The sequence below is a fragment of the Rhamphochromis sp. 'chilingali' genome (assembly GCF_963969265.1).
Source record: "Rhamphochromis sp. 'chilingali' genome assembly, chromosome: 18".
Taxonomy (NCBI): Eukaryota; Metazoa; Chordata; class Actinopteri; order Cichliformes; family Cichlidae; genus Rhamphochromis; species Rhamphochromis sp. 'chilingali'.
In genome coordinates, this window is record NC_137945.1 from 11,969,160 (window position 1) to 11,988,721 (window position 19,562).

At 37.4% G+C, this 19,562-nt stretch overlaps 1 protein-coding gene across 1 annotated transcript; it reads left to right on the top strand.

The window, feature by feature from the left end:
• Window positions 1-500: 500 nt before the first annotated feature.
• On the top strand, window positions 501-18,971 carry LOC308385363 (uncharacterized protein; the record flags this gene model as incomplete). The annotated part of the gene is made up of 8 exons (XM_080864219.1): window positions 501-632; window positions 2,257-2,381; window positions 11,857-12,636; window positions 14,414-14,482; window positions 16,123-16,193; window positions 16,312-16,349; window positions 16,432-16,593; window positions 18,031-18,971. 4 exons carry the CDS (start codon window positions 501-503, stop codon window positions 14,478-14,480), a joined length of 1,104 nt encoding a protein of 367 aa, XP_080720345.1. The 3' UTR covers window positions 14,481-14,482; window positions 16,123-16,193; window positions 16,312-16,349; window positions 16,432-16,593; window positions 18,031-18,971.
• Between the last annotated feature and the right edge of the window lie 591 nt (window positions 18,972-19,562).

Consider the following 19,562-nt stretch of genomic DNA (forward strand, 5'->3'; position numbering starts at 1 on the left):
TACACCTTCAAGAGTTCCCCATTCACCAAACCAGTCAATGCAAGTTTCTGCTCCTCACTTTTAAATCTCTCAATGACTTGTGAGAGTTCAGTTTCATTAGATGCACCATGTCCTCCTGATTAATGGCAGACTTATCAAGTAGGTCACCGTACAACTCAGATCAAAATTTAAAGAACCGCAGGCCTCACTTGTCTCAGTTAAGGTCATAGTTCATGATTCAGCAATAATAAAGAGACAAAAAAATGGCATCCATGGGAGAGTTTCAAGAAGAAAAACCACTGCTGACCAAAAAGCAGCAGTGCATTTCAGCTTCAGGATCTGGACTGTTCGTTATAACTGATGGAACCGTGAAATCTGCTCTTTCTGTGAAAGGCAATTTTTTTTCACATCTAGAGCCAGGTAGGTTTAACTATCTTTTTTTATTTAATAAATGGAATTATCATTTATTAACTGCACTTTAAAATGTATTTGTCTTGTCTTTGTCTAATATTAGCGACAGCATGGTGGCACAGCGGGTATGGGGCAGCACAGTTGGTGCTGTGGTTAGCAATGTTATCTCACAGCAAGAAGGTCCTGAATTTAACTCCTCCATCTTGCTGGGTTCTCTGCATGTTTGCCTGGGTTGTCTGCGGGTACTCCAGAGTCCATGGTCCAAAGCCTGTCTAGAAACCTTTAATCAAAAGACATGTAATTAGTGGGGATAGGCAAATTGGGGATATTTTTAGTAGTAGTAACAATCTGTAGCACTTCATTGTGGTCTTTTGTTTAACATTTTATGTGATGTGATGATGATGGTTATAGCACATGCATAATATCAATGCAGTTTTTCTCTAAATGAAGCAACAAAATTAAAACTTTTATTTCTGATCATCAGTTATAATTCTTCAGTTCATCACTCAAGTGCATAAACTACTCTGTTTTAGAGGCAGTTTACAAAATTTGGCATTCTAACATCCTAAACTAAAAAGCTTTTCAGTCAAAGCTGATAGTAATGCTACATTTGGTCACAGACCAGACCATGGTGATAGTTGCTAGAGGAGAAGAAATACAACACTGATATATATATATATATGTATATATATATATATATATATATATATATATATATATATATATATATATATATATATATATATATATATATATATATATATTGTAGCCTGCCAAAAAAGGGTCAAGGAATCACCTAATCACCTCACCTGCTAAAATATTTAACACGCGTTATGAAGGCATCAATCAATACAAAGTCACTCCCAGAATCCCTTCTTCAGCTACTGAACTATAATTGTTTGTGATAGGTTTGTAGCTTGAACCCATCCGCTGGAACGTTGAAGACAATATAATTACACTGCTAAGCAAGACACAAATAGGCAAAGTTCTTCATGTTACTCGTGCACGGGAGAGACCGGACAGAGCGCCGTCCCTTCGCTTGACCCCAGTTGCTCTCGTCCGTCCTCCCGTACCACTGTCCTTTTATTGAGGTTACATGAATATGCATAGGTTCATTAACATACGACGTCTACATACAAACAAAGAGTACCTTGCCTGTGTGTGTGTGTGTGTGTGTGTGTGTGTGTGTGTTGCTGATCAAAGGGTCAAACATCCTTGGTCAGGAAGAGGGTAGACTAGACCCCCCCCCCCCCGGTGAGGAAGTCCAGCAGTTCATCTAAACAGAAAAGCACTTAGACTAGAACAGACGTAGCTACGTTAATCCTACCATAAAACAATTAAGACAAGGTACGAACTTTCCCATGCTCCCAGGATATAGGTGTGGAATGCACACCAAGCCTCTGTAGCCTGTTAAAGATCACACAACTTATCACTACACAATTGATTATACACCTCTAAGCATCTATGGTTAAATATTTCTAAGCATAAATGACAATCAACAATACAAAACCTAACAGTTTGTATGTCAGTGTTTCAACTTCACGGTGCAATTAACATAGTGGATCCCCAAAAAATGTTTCATCTACATCTCTCTGCAGTCTCCTCACATCGCACAAAGGTTTTAATCTGAGGCTATGTCAATGTTTACACTGCTTTTGGCTCAGAGACAAAGAACGGCAAATAATACTGTCATGAAATGTAACATAAAAGCCTTCATGATGTGATTAGGCTGAACTGAATCAAACTGTGTAGTCCATACGAGTTGGCAAGAGGGAGAGGTATTATCTATAATCTCGTGCTTTCATTACTTGCCCAGTGGTTTCCAGCTTTCCCAATACCTTTTAAACTCGCTGTTGATCTCATCAGCAGTGGCCAAAGAGACAGCTGGCCCTGCTGACTTTGAAAAAGCACACTCAGCAGTTCTCCGTGGACAACAGTGTGGCAAGTGACTGTGAGATGATCAGTTCCCCAAGAGATTGTGAGAGTTTGTGGTGGATTTACAATACCCTGTCTTACCTTCAAATCTACTCAATACTTGGCTTTTCTTCCTTCCTCCCTTTCTTTCTCTCTTTCTTCTGACTTCCCTTTTCCATGTGGCACGCAGCCCCTTTCTATTCCCTGTCTTCCAGCTTTACTTGTTCTCTCTTGTAAGCCAAAGTTTTTGTTTAAATAAGCAGATTTGGTGTCAGGATCAGCATCTGTGTCCCGTCTCAGGTGGCCTCAGCATTGTCTAGTCTAACTAATCTTTGTCAGTTGAGAAATTCTGAATAATACATGAATGAAAATTGATATTAATAAATATCCAAAGCCCTAATCTAATAGACTTTGAAGGTGCAGTGATGTTTCAGAGCATATTAGCACTTGTCACTGGTGCCACATCAGTGGCATCCTAGCAGATTATCTAAATTGATTTGGGCATGAGGGAAGCAGGAATTTGATGATGCATTGGATTTATTGTGTGTTCTGTTGCACTCAAACAAAACAAAAGTTGAGCAGAACCAGCACACTAACAAAACAAGAGGCAGAGAGACGATATTTTATGTGCTGTGACATCTTGTCTTTTGTTTTTTAAAAAAAAGCTCTTCAATAACCATCCATTAATCCTCTTCTGCTGATTCAATTCAGGGTCGCAGAGAGGCAAGAGGCAACGTACACCCTAGATATGTCATCAATCTATCACAGGACTAACACAGGGACAGACAACCATTCATCCTCATGTTCACAACACTATCTCGCCACACAGCTCTTTCACATTAGTACCAAAAATCTTTTACTCCCTGGTTTGTCCCCATGCTATTCATTAGTTTAGGTAGTTTTTAGTGTTGTTTTCATCCTCTGCCTTCTCTGATTTCATTTGGTTTTCATGTTATTTGGCTTTTCAGGTGCTTACCTCTTGCCCGTGTTTGGTTCCTCCCTCCTGTGTGTTCATGAAACACTATGTGTAGGCAGGGAAAATACTTGTTCAATATACGCTTTTCCATGCTATTGCAGGTTGCTATATTATAAATCTCATGTCTTTGCTCATGTCATATACTCGCTGTTTATATTTGGTAACCGTTGTTTATTGCCTATCGCAGCCAGTTTTACTTACGTTAGTAGTTTTCCATCCTTGCGTTAGTCCTGCCTGTGCTGTTTTAGTCATTTCCTGTGTTATTCTGTTTTATTTTACACTTCGCTTGCTTGCATTTGCAGCCATTGGTCTGTTTACTACAATTCTATTGTCAGACCCGTGTTCAGTTATCCAGTCAACCTCAACAGTATATATTATTCCCAGAGGCGCCGCTTACCATCAAGCAAAGGTGGCAACTGCTTCAGGGCCACAGGCCAGGTTTTGCATGTGTGTGTGTGTGTGTGTGAGGAAGTGCCCCTCCTGATTCCCCTTGCACATGGTGAGCAAGCAAACAAACCTTATGACAACAGCAAAAGCCACAACATGAAAATTAAAAGGAGCTATCCATCTGGGAGTGAAAAAAGAAGGACCAAAATGTTGTTAGTCCAGTCTTAACTAAGAGAGTAAGACACTTAAATATTCGCATTTTTGTTTAGTCGTTTAACATTAGTTAACTTTGCTAGTGCACTGTAAAACCCAACAGTGCATCTTACTAAAAGAAGTAAGTTGTTCTTACTCAGTTCTGAAAAATAGTTAAAGTAACTTTCATGAAGTGTGTTAGGTAGACCCAAAAGTATACATATGATATAATAACTTTATTGTAATAAGTACACATTATGTTTTTGTAACGTTTTAAGTACTGTTGCTTTAAACTGTTTAAGTTGTGCTAATTCATTTGTATTAGTCATCATCCACAGCCCCGCCCCCAGTGTTTTGCCTGGACTTGTCGGCCATGAGACAGGATCCTCGTCAAGAGAGTGGAAAGTACAAGATAAAGTTATTTTTATGTTTTTTTGTTAATGCTTACTTCTAGCATACAAAACGCACATTTATCAGACTGCTTTGTTTTAGTTGTACTTCGTTGTAATTTATCAGACTACTTTGTTGTAGTAGCTCGTAACTTAGCTTGCCAGCACACAATTCCCGCCTAGCGCTGTATGGAGTCTGCCTTCACAATTTAAAAAATTAACGGTTGGTGGCTTGTTTCAATCAATAGTTGGTAAGTAGTCTGATTTTTGCAAACTGCATGCCACAAAACCTTTGGTAAAATCAGTGTTTATGCTTTTCTGACTCTGACCTTTATCAAGTTCAAATGTAGCCTACTTTTGCACAGTGAAAATAGTAGAAAATTTATTTAGTGTTAATTTTAAGAGTTTAACGGACAAGTTCGCCTTCACAAATTTTGAATATGATGGTTAGTGGCATTTTAGTCGCGAAATAATTTACCTTTTCAAAGCTGCACTGCACCAAACCTAAACGTTTCTGACTCTGTACTTTCCAAGGGTTAGCCTATTGTGTACTTCACTTGTGTAAAATTGCTTTATTATTTTATAACGTATAGAGTAGTTGACCAACCTGAATTGAAAATGAACTGTAGTGTACGGTGGCCCCTAGAGACAAAGCATGTATAAACTCCAAAACACTTACAAATTCCAAATAGCACGCACAAACTCCTCAACACATACAAAATCCAAAACACATGCAAACTCCAAAACACATGCAAAATCCAAAACACGTACAAAATCCAAGACACGTACAAAATTCAAAACACATACAAAATCCAAAACACGTACAAAATCCAAAACACATGCAAAATCCAAAACACGTACAAAATCCAAAACACGTGCAAAATCCAAAACACGTACAAAATTCAAAACACATGCAAACTCCAAATCACAACGGAAGTGCTCCAGGACGCTAGGGGCAGTGTTGAGCTCGATTTGTAAAATAAACGGCAAGTTTGTTGCAAACACATGGGCTCTAGTCTCCGTTGCGCTTCCCAGGTTGCCTAGCAACTATGATACTAACAGCTGGAAACGTGTCATACAACTTTTTTTGACAGAAATGAAGGAGAACATATTTTTTTTCATTTGTTTGTTTGTTTCTACAAGAGCTTTGTGTGATTTGATAAGTATCTGAGGCTGAGACCACAGGACAGTAAAACATGATTTTTGGGCTTCATTTCTGTACTGAACAGTCATTTAAGATTAGCTAGTAAATAACAATTAGCTAATGTTGTTCATGAGACTAAAGTCATATCACTTTGGTAATGTAAATATAATATGGACAATATTATGGTTATTATATTAGTCATTATTAGGTATTACAGCAGTGAACATGAACTCTTTGTCAAATACTGAGCTTCAGTACAGATTCAAGTTGCAGTTATTTACATGTCTTACCACCTTAAATCTTCACTCAAAGACAAGTATATAGGAATGACTGCCAAATTTATTTGCCACTGAAGCCGAAGGATGGCATCTGAATAAAACCTCTCTTGACATGCCTAGATGACATTAAAGCTTGGTTGGCTCTAAACTTTTTAAATTTGAATGAAAAGAAAACAGATTTGTTGGTGTTTGGACCCAGTGGCCCCTGTGAGTCCTCTTCTTTTCATTTGGAACCCCTGGAGGTTTATTTTAAACCTGTTGTTACTGCCCTTGGTTTTAAGTTGGACCAGTCCATTTTTATCATTTAAGGCGACTGGCAAGAGTGAAATCGTTTCTTTCTAGGCAGCACTTTGAAACCGTGATCCATGCTTTTATTTCTTCCCCTGTGGACTACTGTAACACACTTTATGTGGGGGTCAGTCAGTTGTTACTCTGACATCTGCAGCTGGTTCAAAATGTATATTGACAGTGCATATATAGGTGTATCATATATAAGAGACAAATGTTGTTCCTTCAGTATGTTGGCATTACTAAATTTGGCTCAAATGCTTACATACATGTGTAAAAAGAAAATGTACAAGCTGTGAGCTGTTTCAAATCAAATCACTTTTATTGTCACATCACATGTGCAGGTACATTGGTACAGCACATGTGAGTGAAATTCTTGTGTGCGAGCTTCACAAGCAACAGAGTTGTGCAAAATACAATAATGTAAACAAGCAAAATACAAGAATGGCTACATCTGAAACTAATAAATATATGTACAATATATAATAGTATATATATGTTTCTGATAAAATGAAGAGTAGACTGATGTATTAAATATTCCTTTATTGGGTGAGAAAATCAGACCATGTCATAACTGCTTTAAGTCATACAGAATAGGTATCAGAGCTTTAAACAGGCTGACGTCTGCTAAATGGGTCAAACTGGGCAGAAAGTATACAAACACATAACATCCTTATAGAATATGATGTAACACTATAGATCAACTTACCTCAGAATATATAAAGCATATAAACAATTACAGCAATATGATGCAACAAACACAGCAGTGCTACTGATCCAAAATACTCAAAGCTTCATAGAACTGAAACAAACATTTATTTTTAGTTCCATTCTGCTGCTGATACAGACTTTAGGTTTCTGAACATTAAACTTGTTGCTGCCTTTCATAGTGCGTAACTTGAAGGCCCTGAGTACTTTCTCCCACACTGGAAACACTGGAATGATAAAATTATTTGAACATTACCTAATAAGACTGATTCAGGACAGACAATTAGTTATTTTAAACTTTTCTAGCAGTCCTTCACAAACAGGGAACAGTCTGTCTATTCTCTCCATCTGTTCAGTTCAGTTCAGTTCATTTTTATTTCAAACATTTCAAACATGTGCCTTCACAATCATTACAAAATATCATTCCATTATTTGTTTGAAAAGGAGTAGGCTGAAGTATTTACTTATTTGTCCCTACCCCCTCAAGTTTTACCTCTCATTCATTTAATTTTTTTTTGTCTTAAATTAAACAAACAACATATGAAACATATAAACATATGAAGTAAAACAAAACATAACATACATAAATCAAAAACAAGAAATTAGCAAGCCCCACCACAGTATAGTTTCTTTCATATGAAAAATACAGAATGTGTATATTTGCAGATACACAAGTTATGGAAAAACAACAAACCAAAACAAAACAAAAAAACAACCAAAAAAGAACCGCAACACCATTACCAGCAACATTACCATCCTGGGTTAACCCCGTTTTCTTCATTCTTATACTTATTTAAAATTAGGTTTTTATATTTTACTTTAAACTGTTTTATGTTTTGACTGTCTTTTATTTCTTCTGTTAGACTGTTCCATAATTTAACTCCTGCAATTGAGATTGACATAGTTCTTAAAGTTGTTCTAGCACTTTGTATTTTTAAATTCCATTTCCCTCTTAAGTTATACCCACCTTCTCTTTCTATGAACAATTTACAGATTTCTTTGGGAAGCAATTTATTTCTGACTTTATACATTATTTGCGCTGTTTTAAGCTTCACCAAGTCTTGGAATTTAATAGCTTGCATTTTGACAAAGAGTGCATTTGTATGGTCCCTGTACCCTACATTATTTATTAATCTAATGGCCCTTTTCTGTATTATAGTTATTGTTTGTGTGTTACTTTTGTATGTGTTTCCCCAGACCTCTACACAGTAGCTCATATATGGCAGTAGTAAAGCACAGTATAAAATGTGCAGTGCTTTCTGATCCAACATATGCTTTGCTTTTCCCAGGACGGCAATGCCCCGTGCCAATTTCCCCCGAACATAAGTAATGTGTGGCTTCCAACAGAGCTTGTGGTCAATGATCACCCCAAGAAATTTTATTTCATTTACTCTTTCTAAATATACATTGTCAACACATATTTCTACTTCGATGTTTTTCTTTTGGTTTCCAAACAACATAAATTTGGTTTTATCGAGATTCAATGATAATTTATTTATATCAAACCACTTCTTTAATATCGTTAATTCCTGTGTGATCATTTCCAAAACCTGTGGCAATTCCCCACCTGCACACAGTATATTTGTGTCATCTGCAAATATTACAAACTTTAAAATCTCCGATACTCTGCAGATATCATTTAAGTACATAATAAACATTTTTGGACCCAGTACTGAACCTTGAGGTACTCCACAAGCTATATCCATCAAATTAGATTTATATTCATTTATTTGTACATATTGTTGCCTATTCCCTACATAGCTTTTTAACCATTCCAAAACCACTCCCCTAAACCCGTACTTTTCCAGTTTTTTTAATAGAATTTCATGATTAACAGTATCAAACGCCTTCTTTAGATCTAAGAAAACTCCGAGCGCATACCTCTTATTATCCATACATTCCGTTATCTTTTCCATTAAATCTATCAGTGCCAAAGCTGTTGATCTGTTGTTTCTGAACCCATACTGACTATCTGTCATTAATTCATATTTTTCCACAAAACTGTCAAATCTTTTTATGAAGAGTTTTTCCAGTATCTTAGAGAACTGGGAGAGTATTGACACTGGTCTATAGTTTGTAAAATTATGTCTTTCACCGGTTTTGTAAATGGGAATAACTTTAGCAACTTTCATTTTTTGTGGAAAAACTCCTTTTTGAAACGACAAGTTGAATATATATTTTAATGGTTTTACGATACCATCAATAACTGTCTTTACCGTTACCATATCAATATCATTCCAGTCTGTACTGGTTTTGTTCTTAAGTCCTCTAACCATGTCATAAATCTCTTTCTCTTCCACTGCTCTTAAAAACATTGAGCTACTATTCCTTTCAATATTTTCACCAGTGTCCCTTTCTATTCCATCAACCTTTATTTCTTCTGCCAGTTTTGGCCCTATGTTTACGAAGAATTCATTAAAGCCATTTACTATCTCCTCCATGTTATTAATACTTCTTGTCCCTTCTATAAAGTACCCAGGGTAATCATTATTCCTTGATTCATTTTTGATTATTCTGTTTAATACATTCCATATATCTCTTGTGTTATCTTTATTGTGTTCTAACCTTTTAATGTAATACTCTCTTTTACAGGATCTCATTATATTAGTTAATTTATTTTTGTAAGTTTTATACTTCATTTCAGTTTCTATTGTTCTCTTTTTTATGAATTCTCGATATAAGGTATTCTTTTTTTTGCTGGCATTTTGTAGTCCTTTTGTCATCCATGGTCTTCCTGCATAGTTGTGTTTCCTATTGATTTCAATTACTGGGCAGTTTTTATCAAGTAATGTGTTAAATGTTCTTAAAAATCCTTCGTAAGCTTTATTAACTTCTGTTTGTTCATATACAATATTCCAATCTTGCTTTAAAAGTTCGTTTCTAAGACAATTTAAGGTCTTCTCTGTTCTTATTCTTTTGTAAATAATCTTATGTCCATCGTTGTTCACTTTATAATGGCAATTATACGATGCAAAGACTGGTAAATGGTCACTTATATCATTGATTAACAGCCCACTTTTTATCTTTCCTTCTATTATATTTGTAAATATATTATCTAATAGAGTTGCACAATGAGATGTTATTCTGGTCGGTCTTGTTATCAGTGGAAATAAACCTATGCTGTACATGGAATCAATAAATTCTTCTGTACTCTTATTATGATTTGGATTCAATAAGTCAATATTAAAGTCCCCACAAATAAACATTCTTTTCTGATTTATATTTGTAAATAAGTCCTCCATATTATCCTTAAATATCTCAATCTTAGATCCTGGTGTTCTATATATACAACTGACAATTAGGTTTTTCCTTTTTTCTATAATTATTTCCACTGATAAACATTCCATCACTCCATCAATAACAGTTGTCATTCTTCCCATTCTTTTGTACTTTAGGTTTTTATCAATGTAAAGTGCCACCCCACCTCCTTTCTTGTTGATCCTGTCTACATGAAGGAATTCATATCCATTTATTTTAAAGTCTTCTTCTTTTCCAGGAGTTATCCAGGTCTCCGATATGGCTATCACATTGAATGGCTGTTCAAACTGTGTTATGTAGTCTTTGATGGATTGAAAGTTTGCATATAAGCTTCGACTATTAAAGTGAACCATTGTTATACCCTGTTCTACCTTGAATTCCTTTTTAAGTTGCTCATTTGTATAATAATTGCATTCATTTGTCTTATTGTTAAAGAAATTACAATCAGGATCTATGTTGCTGTCATACATCAATGTCTTATTTTCAATATCTATATGAGTTGTTAGTTGAAAATTGTCAGACATCTGCGTTGGTTGTGCACTTGGACGGTCACATCATATTTAGCACTTGTGATATTATTCTGTTATTATATGTTACCTTATATATGTAATCAAAGTAGTTGAATTAGAATACTGCTGTAGATCACATTATACCCTTTAATATAGTGTGTGAGCTGTATGTAGTTTAGTTCTCATTATACTTTTGAGTTAACAGAACATATTCACATATTAGTTCATTAGATAAATGTGCATCACTCTGTATCCTTGATCTGCTGGGAATGTGTTACACTGTTTTCTTGACATGCTTAAGTGTTGAATCATGAAGAGAAGGTTGTAAGCAGGAGACTCTGTGTCTAAAGACAGGGGAGATAGACAGACCACATTCCACACCCCCACCTTACAGAAAGCAGAGAAACAACTGCCGAGGTCATAACTTAGGCGCTGTAACAGAGAAAAAATGTGATGTTTTAGCTTTTACGACTAGCTGGGGGCCACTAGAGACTATAAAAAGCTGAGCAACCCGTCACCATTTTGAGACATGTGCCTGACCCTCTGGTAGCATCTCTCCCGTCCGGACGTTGTAATGCTCTAACTGTTGAATTGTATGGAAATAAATGATTGTTGATTGAGCATTTATACACCGAGTATTGTCCTTCCTTCAGCCCAAAGATTCAAAGAACTGCGTGATTTCAACACACTGCTTTGCATTTATCGGTTATATTTTTCTAGTTCCGTCATCTCTTTGATGACTAGAACCTTAGCCTGCTCTGGTGTTCCATTTAACTTAATGAATATTTTACAGTCTGACGTCCAAGTTGACTGTATTTTCTTCTGTTTTCTTAATATTCTTGCTTGTCTTGCAATGTCTGCATTTTTCTTGATTAGGTGTTCATTTAAATAAACATTTGTACCTTTTAGCTTTCTTCCTTGCTTGAGCAGTTCTTTTTTCTGTTTTCTATTAACAAAACGAATGATAATGGCAGGTATTTGATTTTTTCTCGGAGGAGGATGGCATCCCTCAATATTTTTACTGTCCATTTCTATACCTTTGCTTTTAAAGAAGGCCATTACCTGCTCTTCCAAAGAGCGTAGCTCTTGCTCGGGTGGCTCCCCTCTCTCTGCTGCTGCTACCCGTGCGTATGTCTGATGCTTGGTTTCCAGTCCTGTCACTATCACATCATTTACTCTTGAATATTGTTCCAGATCTGACACCCGTCCTTCCAGCATAGCAATCTTCTTGTCCTTTTCCTCGCTCTGCCTTCTTAGTTCTTTAATATCATCCATTAAATTGAGTATCAGTTTTTGTTGTTTTGAAATTGTTGTTATTTCTTCAGACATAAAGTTTAGGGATTTCTTTATGTCCTCCAGTTCCTCCTCATTAACGTTGCTCCTCTTAGGCGGCATCTTAACGCTCCTGGGCCTGGTGGAGCAGGAGGATCCTGGGCCTAGTGGCTGCTGGAAGAGCCTGGGCCTGGTGGCTGCTGGAGGATCCTGGGCCTGGTGGAGCAGGAGGATCCTGGGCCTGGTGGCTGCTGGAGGATCCTGGGCCTGGTGGCTGCTGGAAGAGCCTGGGCCTGGTGGCTGCTGGAGGATCCTGGGCCTGGTGGAGCAGGAGGATCCTGGGCCTAGTGGCTGCTGGAAGAGCCTGGGCCTGGTGGCTGCTGGAAGAGCCTGGGCCTGGTGGCTGCTGCAGGATCCTGGGCCTGGTGGAGCAGGAGGATCCTGGGCCTAGTGGCTGCTGGAAGAGCCTGGGCCTGGTGGCTGCTGCAGGATCCTGGGCCTGGTGGCTGCTGGAGGATCCTGGGCCTGGTGGCTGCTGGAAGAGCCTGGGCCTGGTGGCTGCTGGAGGATCCTGGGCCTGGTGGAGCAGGAGGATCCTGGGCCTAGTGGCTGCTGGAAGAGCCTGGGCCTGGTGGCTGCTGGAAGAGCCTGGGCCTGGTGGCTGCTGCAGGATCCTGGGCCTGGTGGAGCAGGAGGATCCTGGGCCTAGTGGCTGCTGGAAGAGCCTGGGCCTGGTGGCTGCTGGAAGAGCCTGGGCCTGGTGGCTGCTGGAGGATCCTGGGCCTGGTGGCTGCTGGAAGAGCCTGGGGGTGATGCTGGCATTCAGAGGGCACTTGGTGCCAGCTGCTGCTGGCTCTTCCTCCTCCTCTTCCTCACATACTGCTGAGATTGTCCTGGTGGATCATCAGGGGTGCAAAGCCTCACAGATGATGTAATGCAGTGGGTCCCTCAGTCTGTTCTCACTCTGGACACTTGCAGGTGTCACACATAGAAATCAAATGTGTGATAAGCTGCAGGATTCAAACACAAGTGTGACTTATAAATACATGTTCATACTTTTATTCCACAATCAGAGAGAAAGAAACAGAGAGAGAGTGCAGGACAGACAGACAGGTGACAGTCTCAGGTGTACACACTGCTACAAAACAGCACCAGAGAAGGAGGATTTAGTGTTTGTGTCATTACGAGTGCTAAACAAGAAGAGTTCCCAGATGGTACAGTGGACACATGTGTGACTCCTGTGATTAAAGCATCTTTCTTTCAGCTTAAGGAGTGAACCGTCAGCTGACTGACATGACTGACTTTAATTACGCGTAAAATCATCACATTCTCTGTAAGATTAAAGTCAGCTATTGAACGGCGAATATTTTGAAGTGAAGGCTTTAAAACCAAGTTAGTACAAACGTCGCTAATGTCACATAACTTTCCCGACATGTTGCCAACAGTAATGTTTTAATGTTCTTCATTATAAAAACATTTGCGCATAAATAAGTGACATAATATTCAGTACTTACTTCTGGAAGTTTACTCTTCGTCCGCTCCGCTTCCGCCGTTTTTTTTTTGGCAAAATTATCCAAACCACCGCCGCGCTATGAAGTCTGGGATATGTTGGGCCATGAAGGCTACACAGACCCATCCTTAAAATTCAGGGAAATTAAGGACGCATTTGAGGGCCGCATTTCGAGCAGCCTTTGAATTGGGACGGTCTTTGTCGTGTCGCTGTGACATAATCGGCCTTAAAATGCGGCCTTTAAGGCTGCAGACCCCAAATCCGGTCATTGGTACTTCCTGGCTTGTGTAGTTACTAGGTAACAAAAGCTCAACACTGCCCCTAGCGTCCTGGAGCACTTCCGTTGTGTTTTGGATTTTGCATGTGTTTTGGAGTTTGCGCGTGTTTTGGGGTTTGCACGTGTTTTGGGGTTTGCACGTGTTTTGGATTTTGCACGTGTTTTGGATTTTGCACGTGTTTTGTATTTTGTACGTGTTTTGTATTTTGCATGTGTTTTGTATTTTGCACGTGTTTTGGATTTTGCATGTGTTTTGTATTTTGCAAGTGTTTTGTATTTTGCACGTGTTTTGTATTTTGTACGTGTTTTGTATTTTGCATGTGTTTTGTATTTTGTAAGTGTTTTGGAGTTTGCACGTGTTTTGTATTTTGCACGTGTTTTGTATATTGTACGTGTTTTGTATTTTGTACGTGTTTTGTATTTTGCATGTGTTTTGTATTTTGTACGTGTTTTGGAGTTTGCATGTGTTTTGGATTTTGTACGTGTTTTGGAGTTTGCACGTGTTTTGGATTTTGTAAGTGCTTTGGAGTTTGCATGTGTTTTGTATTTTGTACGTGTTTTGTCTTTTGCATGTGTTTTTTATTTTGTAAGTGTTTTGGAGTTTGCACGTGTTTTGGATTTTGTACGTGTTTTGGATTTTGCATGTTTTTTGTATTTTGTACGTGTTTTGTCTTTTGCATGTGTTTTTTATTTTGTAAGTGTTTTGGAGCTTGCATGTGTTTTGGATTTTGCACGTGTTTTGGATTTTGTAAGTGTTTTGGAGTTTGTACGTGCTTTGTCTCTAGGGGCCACCGTAGTAGTGCAAGAATAAATCTTACTGTTTTCCAAGCTTGTGTTATTCAGATTGACTGTTTTTAAGTGAAGTAAAAGTAAAAACTGTTCTGCTAGCTTTCTGTCCTCATGGCTTTTGTGTTATTACAGTCTGACGATTGAAGGAGCAGTAGCATGCCGAGAGATCATCCAGCACTGCACTAAAGACAACCAGTAAAGGTGATTTTAAAACGATTTGGTATCAAAATGTGGAATTGCAAGTTGTGTAGTTTGTCTAGTTTTTCTACTGCCATAAAAGTCATGTTGTTGAAGCATTATCGGCTCAACCATGGTCAGTACTCCACAATTTCACCCTTACCCTGTCTCTACAACACATGCATGTGTACATTTAATACATTTAATTCATTAAAGATACACATGTCAACAATGCACACTCCCACGCAAAGAAAAGACGGTTCTTATCCAGATTTGAATAATTATGGATTTTGTTGCTCTATGTGTAATTTTAAAAAGCCATTTATTGAAAGCCAAATGTTTATCCATCTGAGGGGGCATTTAAAACGAAAAGAAACTGTTCCATGTCCTTTCAAGAACTGCAATTTTAAAACCAATGTCTACTCAACCTTCAATGCCCACAAATGCAGAGACCACCAAAATTCAACAAGTTACGATGAAGGCATTGTGCAAAGTGTTATAAATGTAGAACAAAAAGATGACATGCAGCTTGATTCAATAGAGTCATCAGATGACAATCAAGTGGCATCCACCAGTGAAATCAGTGGAATTGAGGGTTTAGAAGAGCAGTTGCAATACAATCTGGCTGGATTTTTCTTGAAAATGCAGACCCTTCTCCATGTGTCCCAGAGAGCAACACAGGAGATTATTGAGCATATTGATCAGTTGTTTTTGTTATCACAACCTTTGGTTAGAAAATCAGTTGTAGATATACTGAAAAAGCACAACTGTACATATACGGACAAACTGGTGGATGAGATTTGTCAGGCAGTTTCTGATAGTAATGTTTTACATAAATGTGTCACATCTGAAGGACCACTATCTACAGCAAAGAGGAGGAAATCATATTATGAAGAAAATTTTCCATATGTCAAACCTGTGGAGTATTTAATTGAATCGTCAAAGCACACTTATATGTATGTGCCTATTCTCACATCTTTGCAATTGTTGTTGAAAAAAAATGATGTGCTTGAAGAAATTAAACAAGCACCCACACAGATTCCTGGACATTTCATGTCATTTTGTGATGGATCCTACTACCAGGAAAATGTTCTACTGTCACAAGAGGGACAGAAATTGTCAATGATACTTTATGTGGATGATTTTGATCACAAACCCACTTGGTACCTCAAAGAAAATACATAAAGTCTTTGCAGTTTATTGGACACTGGAAAACTTTCCAGTTAAATCTTGTTCTGCTCTACACTGCACCCAGCTTGCTCTGCTGTGCAATTCCAATGATGTACGCCAGTTTGGGTGTAAGGAAATGCTGTCACCACTCTTAAATGATCTGAAAACTCTTGAAGAAGTAGGTGCCTACATTGAGACTCTTGGTGAATGTCTTAAAGGCACTGTCTACTCTGTTGTGGCAGACAACCTTCTGCCCATGGACTTGCTGGTTTCAATGAGAGTTTCAGGTCTACATATTTCTGTAGGTTTTGTCATGCCACCCAAACAGAAATGCAAACAGAAAATGCTGTTACAGGGAATTATGTAATGAGAACAAAAGATGCTCATGATAATTATTGTGCAAGAGCTTCAGAATGATGACATTAAGGAAAACTATGGTGTTAAAAACACCTGTGTTCCTTCTGACCATCTCTCTTTCTTTCATCCTGTCACAGGCTTCCCACCTGACTTCCTACACGACCTGTTTGAAGGTGTCATTTCAGTGGAGTTGGCACATTGTTTAAAGGTTTGATTTCTAAGAGATATTTTAACTTAGAAGACTTAAACAGAGCAATTCTGCACTTTCCATACCAACATTCTGACAAAGTTAATCGCCCTCATCCAATAACCTCAAATTTTGCCAGGCGAGGGACCATGGCCAGCACTCTTTCATGAGACACAGGTAAGTACAACTATGTATATAACATTTGCTGCTCATATAGTATGCTGTGTTTTGCTTATAATATTTTTGGAATTCTCTTCAGCTCTACTTTGAATTTCATCGGATCACCAATCAGAATCTGCCACATGTGTTTTATGCTGCGCTGGATGATTATGCTCCTCAGCTGACTGGACTTTACAAAAAGAGGAAAACTGGACGGGTCGGTGAAAGGATGGAGCAGCTTTTGTCGGCATATGGAAAATAGGTATTTAAAAGATACTAATTATTATTCTGCTTGCTTGGCAGTTGCCATTGTTATGTGTTTGTTTATTTATATATATATATATATATATATATATATATATATATATATATATATTAGGGCTGCCACAAACGATTATTTTGATAGTCGACTAGTCACCGATTATTTTTGCGATTAGTCGACTAATCAGATCATCATCCACTGAACGTAAAAGTACAGCTTATTGCACCAGCAGCATCTGCTCTTATATAACTATCATTAGCTTACAGCTTTAAGTGTTTAAGGTCTGTGCTAACTAAAAATAAAGACAAGATGATAGTTAATTGAATTCTAATTAAATGTGCAGATTGTTTCGGTGGAGTTTAATAAACTCAGCCGATTTACTCAGGAACAAATAAAATACTGAAAAAAGCCAAACAATAACATTTTTAAGTTATCTAAGTGACTTGTATATGTTTAACCTGAGTAGGGCGGTGGGTTTGAAAACGATATGCCGGGAGTCCGGTGCTCTCATGGCCCCCGGCTAGCTATCGAGCTAGTGGGTAACAGACGCCTCCGAAAACGTCGGAGCGCTTTTGAAAATATGTGGTGTCCTGATAAACTGAGCAGATATTTGAGGTTTACACAGCTACATTCTCGCCTGAAAATATGTTAAACGTTTATTTTGTGACCCAGAAAGAATAATAAGAGTAATATTAAAACTAACTAGCTGCCGCCATTGTTGACAACTGCGCTGGGCCGCGCTATGAATTCTGGGACACAGTTTCTTCTTCTTCGGGGTTTAACGGCAGCTGGCATCCTTGTACATGCAGTACTGCCATCTTCTGTTTCAGTCCGTTATTACACTCTTAAATCCTGCTACTTATTCCTGCTTTTGGGATCTTACAAAGCTTCAAATGACGCGTCGACTATTAAATCAGTCGTCGACGATTTTGATAGTCGACGTAATCGTGACTAGTCGACTAATCGTGGCAGCCCTAATATATATATATATATATATATATATATATATATATATATATATATATATATATATATATGTATATATATATATATATATAAGGACACAAACGACATCTATGCAACTAGAACAGCAGTTCTGGCCGGCCTACCAATGTACCTCAGAGATTTTCAAAACATGCAAGGTACTTTGGTATTACAATAATTTGCACATTTGAATTTAAAAAAGGTTGAAAGGAGTTTATAAGTCATCTGGACTTGGGTTGAAAGTTGAAGACGTGAAGTTGAATGACTTATAAACTTCTTTCATCCTTGATTTGACTACCTGGATGAATGAAAAATGAACCTTCACTGTCAACTTAAAACATGTTATGATATATAGAATTTGAAAAACTGAAGAAAGGTGCCTGAACATTTGTATTTATGCTTTTAACAGAGATATTACAGATGAATAATTGTGCACTCTGTATTATATCTTAGGGTGAAATTGAGTTCTATGAAGCCATAGAATTGCTCTGGTTGCTGATGTCGATGAAGAGGAGGTGCCTGGAGGAGTTCCTTTCTCACCACGCCAAGTGTTCATAGAACTTGAAGATCAGTTTGTTATGACTCATCACTCATGGACTGATGCCCTGGTGTCTTTGTTTGGGCTAATCTATGCTCTGCATCTGAGCTATCCTATGAAGTATACTGGCTTTTTTGAGTTCATTCAAGTAGTGTTGCTGAAGCTAGACGATGAGAGAAAGCAACTAAAACCAAAATTGCAGACACTAAAAAATGAGCTTGTGCAGATGATGTTTGTTTTTCACTGGTCACTATATTCGTGCTTTTTCAGTTATCTGTGAATGGCTTCAATAGTTTTATTTGTTCTGGGTAATTAGCTTTCTAAAAGGCAATGTGGAGAAAGCTAAGAATAAGGAGAAAATCCATATTTGACGTTTTGTTTGTGATTGAAAAAAATCTTCACATAGTGTGTAATCTTAAGCTTATTTCTAAAAACATATTTTAGTTACATGGAAATCTTTTGCGAGATAACTGATAATTAGTCAATATGTACAGTATACTTTCATGCTTTATTTTTTAATTGTGTGATGAGTGCCAGTTCACTCGAGGTCTGGGCAAAACTGTTGCGAAGCCACAAATACCTTTGAGAATACTTTTTGTTAGTGACATCCTTAGTTCAGCTGTTTTCTATAGTTGCATTGCTGTAGTGCATGTGATTTCATTATTATACTAAATGTTACTTAAAATTGTGATTGTTATGGCTCTAATTGCCTCTAGACTATTGTTTTTTTATGATGTACACCTATGTATCAGGTCTACATGACTAAATTTGTGTTTTGTACATTTAATCGATTTTCAAAATGCTACAAAAAACATTCAAAATTCCCTAAAAGTGCAAATTTTAAAATGCCTAATTATTTGTTATTTGATAATGGCTTTAGCAGTCATAGGTTATGACTGAAAGTATGGTTGTATTCATTCTGTATTTTCTCTGCAGTTAAAGTTAATAAAAACTGAATGGAAAGAATAATAGCTTGGTTTTGCGTTAATAGTACTTGAACCATTTGGTGCAATCGGTTTCCCCAATAGGATTAAGTTGTTTAAATACAACTATTTAAGTTAATTTAACTTAATTTGAATATGAGCATGTAACACTTTAAATAAGTTTGAATAAATACAGCATCTTAGTACAAGAAATTTAATGGTTTAAGTTGAAACATACTAAATACAATGAGTAAATAAACATAATGCATTTGAGTTACATTATCATATTTGCTTTGGGTTCTTGGGACTCTAATAAAGTACTTAAATAACCCCAAACTGTTTAAGTTATAAAACTTGAATCAATTGGTGCAATCGGTTTCCCCAAATCATTTGAGTTAACTTAACTTGTCAGGTTTTACAGTGTTTAGCAAATATGTTAAATGCTTATAAATTTCACCAAAACACCCATTTTTTATTAAATAGTTTATTTTGTGTTTTAATCTCCTGCCTATGTGTTTTGAGTC